We start from the raw sequence: 7,506 nt of genomic DNA, 5'->3' as shown, positions 1-7,506 counted from the left end.
AAGACAGCAAGTAAAACTATATTAACAATCAGATGATAATGGCACGGTAAAAACACACATATTTTGAGATGATACAAGCATGGCTCTTGTGGCCTGCTTTAGTATGTAGCAGGCAAATAAAACCAAAATGCAAATGAAATTTGCTGTACAAGCTAAAGCAGTACAGTAAGATACTGTTTTTAATTCAAAAATTAAAAAGTAGGGAGCCATGACCTGAGTAAGTATTGTAATTATTACAGTTAATTAAAGACATTCAGAGAGAAGCACACACACAGCCATATTTATGATACATTCGTACACACATAAAAAAATAAAAATAAAATATAAAATTCCCATTTTAAGCATAAACATTTACAATTAGGAACCATATGACTGCAGCTACTAATAATGTAAAGATAATTTAGTTCTTTTAAATACTTAACAAATATAAAATAATAAGTGTAAATATTAATTTCCAGTACTTGCTATTTGGATAATATGCTAAATGCAGTTCTCTTTTATAGTTTAAAATAAAACAAATTCTTCAACTAGGCTAAATATTTCCTCTTGCCATTTATGAAGACAATTTGCCTAAGAAATTTTTTAGTAGCCCATGTGAGCTAAATTCATCTTTTTAAAAACTTACTACAGTACTGAAATGACTATTGAAAAGTAAAACAATATACACTATACAATTGCGAGATCAGCTAAATTTGAAGTCTATGAAGTGTTATCAGTAGTTGGCTACCTATCCTAGAATACGTACGTATTTATGTTGTCTTCTCATCATTTGACATTTGATTGCATTGTTTACATGATATACAGTGTATTGAGAACCAATACATGATGATTGTTTTTAGCTAAAGTGACCACGTACCCTTCAGACGTGATCTTTAGGCCACAGCAACGGGAAACCTGTAAAGGAATTTTTGATGTTTAGCCTTAGCATGATATATAAGTCAGGCTCGTTAAACTAAATTATCAAATCATATTAATATTCTCATTACCAAAAGAAAGCTCTTGAGTGTTCTATATATACAATTCCATCTTTTTAATGAATAGTGAAAGCTGTGTAAACCAGTTTAATCAGGGGAAGGAGATAATTTGCAAACCTTGGATCACACACATGGCCCTCAAATGGATGGAAAAATGCTGGAAGTACAAAATAATGAGAAACACTGCACAGTATAACAATTTATGGAACATAATCAATAAGGAAGCTAAGAAACTGAAAGATGATGGTATGAACAGGAATGTACAGACATTCCGCAGTGACACACTCAAGGCATTACATAAAATCAGCTTCATGGTCCATATCGCACTTCAATAGATTCACAATTAAGTATTTATTTATTTTCCACCTAGTCGATACAATGATTGCTTAAGGCAATTTAATGGTTAAAAGTGGTACATGTTTCATATATTATCAACATCTTCAGCCACATAACACTGTTTAGATGAAAAATATATAAATTGACAAAGTAATGCTTTAGAGGAAGTGTCCTTAAAATTAACATAAGATATATGAAACATGTACCACTTTTAACCATTAAATTGCCTTAAGCAATCATTGTATCGACTAGGTGGAAAATAAATAAATACTTAATTGTGAATCTACACTCAAGGCACTCGGCAAGCACACTCATGGGGGTGGACTTTCTTTTATTCAACACCTATCTTTGATACAGATCTCTTCATAGGATATACAGACGAACAGACTAAAACATCAGACAGCTTCACAGTGAAGAAGAAACCAATGAACAGTATCCAAAGCCATATAAGAGAAACACTTTGATTGAGGAAAGTACAATTGCAAATATATACAGAAAGATTATGTGGAAGAACTCTACACGAAGGAAGATGTTCCTGAGAGTGGGGATGTAGTTGCAGATGATGAATGGGAATCTGAAATTCTGAAAGGGGAATTTGAGAAAGCATTAAAACAGAATTGGAGGAAAAAGTACCAGGTGCAGATCCAATACCTTGTGAAATCTTAAAATTACTACAAGAATGCCAAACAAGAAATGTTCACACTAATGAGTAATATGTTCAGATCACAAAAGACTTAGAACAAACAGTGATGATTGTCATACGAAAACAGAATGGAGCATAAGACGCAAAGACCATTAGAAACAGTACGGTGTCACATGGCTCAATCTCAAAATTGACTACAGAGACTGGAGAGTAATATTTAACCCTTTAACTAACAGAGTCCGATTGAACGAGCATTAGAGATTCAGTCTAAAAAGGCCAACGTCCGATCGATCGGACGTTCCAGCAAAAAATATTTTCCAAGTTATTTATTTGTTTTAATAATGTATAATACATGTTTTGGACTAGTATTGGATTAAATAAGACTATATACAACAAGTTTTAAAGTTGGTAGCACTTAGTACCTTGTAGAAGCTGATGTTTTGTTGCAGTAGTCAGCCGGAGTAAGTCTGCTGCCAGGTGCTAGCACATGGCGAGTGACGAGCTTCTACTGCATTCACATTTTTGGAAGAATGATAATAAACTTGTGCATTATGTATAAAGATACAAACCCCTATCAAGACTTGACTCCACAATTTCATTACTTGAGGAACTTGCTGCCGAGTAGCTTGGTGACCAAGTGGCAATTCAGCTCCCGCGGGCGGGCAATGAACCCCTTAGTCTTTTACCGAGGGAAAAAAACCCCCAACCAAACAGAGAGAGAGGGAATGCAACTGTTCCATATGGAGCAAGATTGGTACTAGTCAAGGAGGTAAAAGGGAAAAGACCAGATATATTTGTAAATGGGGTAAGAAGGGTGTACACCCTTTGTACCTCCCTAGGCACATTTGCTAGAGCACGTCAAACGTGTAAATATTAGTAAACAGTTTCTTGTATAATATTTTTAAGGCTAAAAGTGAATTTTTGAGTGTTCAGTTTGTGTGAAATAGACATTAGTAATCATTTTTTACTTAAACCAAACCAGGAACTGCAGCCATTTGTATATAATGTAAGATTAGAAAATTTAACATTAATGTAATAATAATAATATTAATATTGTAACTGTAATATTGTACTTAGAGCTTTATTTTTTTAATATGTGGTGTAGGAAACACCACCTCTCTAAAATAATGCGTTTTTTGACAGTAAAAATATTTTTTTCATAACGTTTTTCATCATAAAATACTTTTTTCAAAGAAAGAAAATATTTATTTGAATTACACTGTCCTGCGATGGTTTCATTGCCGCCATCCTGTACTGCTTTATAGGATGTCTTCTGCATCCTGAATTAGGATCCGATGTTAATTTTTTCCCATCACATCACATTTTCTCAAAAAACCTATATTACGTTTATTTCATCCCATGCACTAATGCACTTTTTACGTTGTTAGGAAAAGTGTTGCTTTAATTTAGATTTCTGTATTCATTTATGAATTTATATGATTATTTTATTAATTCGTCGTCCTCCAGCCATCTCGTAGTTCTGTATTATCACGCTCAGAGTGTAGAGCCAGCAACTATGTACAACACAGCCGGCAACGCGTGGTTTTGGCTGAGTGGCGTCATTCTCTTGTGCTTCGTCCGCGACAGTCTGAGTTGTGTTTCGCTTGTAAGAGAGCACAGTAGATGGAATTTATCCTTGCGAAGCGTTTCAAATTGACGACTTAAATGATAAATATCCTCCCTGTAGAGGTGGGTCATTAAATATGAAGGCTTTCACGGCCGATGTCAATATAATAAAAGTCTTCCGGGCTATTATGCCGTGGTCCACTCCTCTCGGTTCTCCCAGACATTTCGACTACTGTTGAGGTAGTTGTCTTCTGTGGCGTCGTGTAGATACACTCTCCTGTATCCCGCTGGTGACTGCGAAAGTTGTTTGGGAAGCAGCTGTATTTATATGTAAGTGTGCGGCCTCCAATTGGTTCGCGCCGTGCAATCTGACATCTGATCGACTATCTGAAAGCACGACCTCCGATTAGGTCGCGCCAAGCAGTCTGGCTTTTGGTTGGGTCTCTGAGCACACGACCTCTGATTGGTTCGTGCCGTGCAGTATGTTACCAGGTTGAGTATATGAGGGCATGAATTCTGACTGGGTCACTCCGAGCAGTCTGTCGTCTGATTGGATCTCCGAGTGCACGACCGATTGGGTTGTGCCGAGCAATGGATCCTCTGGTTGGTTGACTGTAATGTCTGTGATCTTAGTAAACTTCGGCTGTACGTTATATAAAGGGGTGTACCAGGCCTTGCTGAGTTTCAGTCCTTCCTCCTTTCTATTAAAGTTATCCGGATGTTTATGTATTTCGATTGCTTCCCTGTAGAGACGGGCGTGAAAGTGGGATGTTGTGGCCAGTATGTCAGTATCCTCGTAACGGATCTCATGCTTTGCGTCAAGCAGGGCATACTCCGCTACTGCTGATTTGTCGTATAGCCCCAAGCAACAGTTCCTTTTGTGCTCCGTGAGGCGAGTGTTGACACTTCTGCCAGTCGTGCCAATATAAACAGCTCCACAGCTGCACGGTATCCTATAGACCCCAGTAGATGTTAGAGGGTCACGTGGATCTTTGGCAGAACGTAACGTTTCGTAGCTGTCGGGTCGGCTGAAAAATGGTTTTAACATCGTGACATTCAAGGAGCTTTCCAATACGATCCGTGACGTCCCATATATATATATATGGCAAATAAGTGATACCTTTCTTCCTGGGTTCTTCTCGCTTACTATTCGCTGGCTGTCTTCTGGGGCGGAGTGCTCTCCTGACCTCTTGTACTGTGTAGCCATTGGTTTGAAAGGCTAGATCAAGATACCATAGTTCCTTCTCGATGTACTCTGGTTCACAGACACGAAGGGCGCGATCCACCAAGGTCTTCATTATGGCGCGCTTCTGGCCAGGATGGTGATTGGAAGTTTTGTTTAAGTATCGGTCTGTGTTGGTTTTTGGTATTATTGATGCCTTAGGGATACATCATTCTTCCTCTTCACCAGCACGTCCAGGAAAACGAATTCTCCATCCTTTTCCTTCTCCACAGTGAATTGTATACGAGGATGAATACTATTCAGATGTGTAAGAAAACTGTCAAGTGCCTCCTCTCCATGTCCTCATAACACAAAAATGTCATCCACATAGCGGAACCAACAGCTGGGTTTATTTACAGCAGTCTGCAGGGCTTCCTCTTCAAAGAACTCCATATAGAAATTAACAATAACAGGGCTAAGTGGGCTAGCGAAAAGAGATTTTTGTCTTCGTAAGCATTCTATATGTGAGTGACGTACTGTATTGATATTTTTATTGAACTTCCATCTATCAGCATGCCATGACGTAGCTACAAGAACAATCCAGATACATTCTGCTAATGTATGTGAAGTTTCGTGCCGATGAGACAGACCGAGTTCCTCAGAAAGGCCAACTATGCCTACTTTGGCTTGAAACTTGGAGACCAAGACAAGCCGTGGGCACCACATAAGGCTTGTAGAACCTGTATAGAGCAGTTACGGCAATGGGTGAAGGGTAAGCGAACTTTGTTTCCATTCGGTATTCCAATGGTGTGGCGAGAACCCCCACACCACAGTACTCGCTGCTACTTCTGTTCTGTGAATGTGAAGGGATTTAACAGCAGCAAAGGTAACATTGTATATCCAAGCAATATTCGATCTGCAATTTTACCTGTTCCTCATGGATCTGATACACAGCATCCAGAAAATCCACTAACTCTGACTGTGATTTCTCCCCTGAATGTGTTGAAAAAGAACCAAGACTGTTCAAGCAAAGTGCATTAAATGACTTAGTTCGAGATCTTGGCCTTACAAAGGAATCTGCCGAGTTGCTCGGGTCTAGACTTCGTGAAAGGAACATGTTGGCACCAGGAACGACGTACTATTGGTACAGACATCGCAAACAAGAATTTACACCCTTCTTTTAAGAGGGAGCCTTGGTTTACTGCAACAACATTCTGGAGGTTATTTTTAAACTAGGAGCACCACAGTATGACCATACTGACTGGAGACTTTTCATCGATGCCTCCAAGCGTAGTTTGAAGTGCGTCCTTCTTCACAATGAAAACAAACTTGCATCCATTCCCATTGCTTGTTCAGTTATTATGTGAGAAACATATGGAAATCTCGAAATGGAGTTGTGTAAACTGAAGTACCAGGAACACAAGTGGCAAGTGTGTGGTGATTTCAAAGTGAAAGGTATTCTGTTAGATTTACAAGGAGGTTACACAAAGCACCCCTATTTTCTGAGTGAGTGGGACAGTCGAGCAAGGTTACATCACTGGACTCAAAAGGAATGACCATGTAGACAGTAGACTGTAGGGTCGAAAAACATAAAACAAGAACCTCTTGTTCACAAGAGCAAAATACTGTTACCTCTGCTTCATATCAAACTAGGGCTTATGAAGCAATTCGTTAAGGCCCTAAATCATGAAGGTGAATGCTTTCAGTACCTGCGTCATTGATTCCCAGGCATCGGTAATGCCAAAATCAAGGAGGGTATTTTTACAGGTCCAGATATCAGAAAACTTCTTTCTGGTGCTAATTTTGAAGACGTTATGTGCACTGCAGAGCTATCGGTATGGACAGCATTCTGGAATGTGGTCAAAACTTTTCTTGGAAACACAAAGGATTCAGACTACAAACAAATGGTGGATAGATTGCTTGTTTCTTTCCAAGATTTAGGCTGCAAAATGAGCTTGAAAGTGTACATGTTACATTCACATCTGGACTATTTCCCTGAGAAACTAGGAATGCTGAGCGAAGAGCAAGGAGAAAGATTCCATCAGGATCTACAGGAAATGGAACAAATACATGCTGGCAGATTACTGCTGGTTACTAAAGAGAGAAGATCCCACACAAAAAGCAAGGCGAAGACGATTCTTATACTAAGGTAGGACATTATAAAATTGAAACCATAGACTTACCATTCTCAGTATGTAATGAGGCTTAATTCGTGGTCCATTTGGCTGTGTTTTCCTATAGATCTGTTAACACAATACACTACATAACTTCCCACTGTGAATTTACTAACCACCGCCACAATCCTCTATTTGTAACTACATTAGTTCTGCGGCCTCTTTATCTTTAAACAGTTAGAAACCAAGGCTAACCATTGCAGTCTTGATCTCTCTCTACTTCTCTACCCTCCATAGCAGAGTTCATTATTCTCCTAGGTAATCTATTCTCCTCCATTCGCGTCACGTGACCCCACCAACCAAAGCTGGTTTATAAGTACAGCTTCATCCACTGAGTTCATTCCTAACTTATCCTGTATCTCCTCATTTCTTAGTACCCTCTTGCGATTGTTCTCACGTGTTTGTACTAGTATTCATTCTCGCTACTTTCATGACTGTTACTTCAAGTTAGGAATAAGATATCGTGAGTCCATCCAGCGTTCACTCCTGTAAAGCAAAGTTGGTTTGAAAACAGACTGATGTAAAGATAGTTTCATCCAGGAGCTGACTTCCTTCTTACAGAATAGGCCTACTGTTGATCGCAACTGAAAGCTCACTGCAATAGCTTTATTGCACCTTGATTCAAACTCACGCAATATACTAACATCATTA

The 7,506-nt window shown here is 38.9% G+C and overlaps 1 protein-coding gene across 2 annotated transcripts in view; it reads right to left on the bottom strand.

Moving 5' to 3' along the window:
* Positions 1-635: 635 nt before the first annotated feature.
* The window catches only part of mei-P26 (meiotic P26), a 451,952-nt gene continuing 445,081 nt past the window's right edge, over positions 636-7,506 (bottom strand). For both annotated transcript variants that reach the window (XM_067142736.2, XM_067142737.2), the window contains exon 14: positions 636-894. In XM_067142736.2, coding sequence (XP_066998837.2) covers positions 790-894 — 105 coding nt within the window. In that variant the 3' untranslated portion in view covers positions 636-789. The remainder of the gene's footprint in view (positions 895-7,506) is intronic.

This window comes from Anabrus simplex, chromosome 3 (genome assembly GCF_040414725.1).
Source record: "Anabrus simplex isolate iqAnaSimp1 chromosome 3, ASM4041472v1, whole genome shotgun sequence".
In the NCBI taxonomy this organism is placed as follows: domain Eukaryota; kingdom Metazoa; phylum Arthropoda; class Insecta; order Orthoptera; family Tettigoniidae; genus Anabrus; species Anabrus simplex.
The sequence above is the reverse complement of the archived record's forward strand: the minus strand, read 5'-3'. Positions and strand labels throughout refer to the sequence as shown.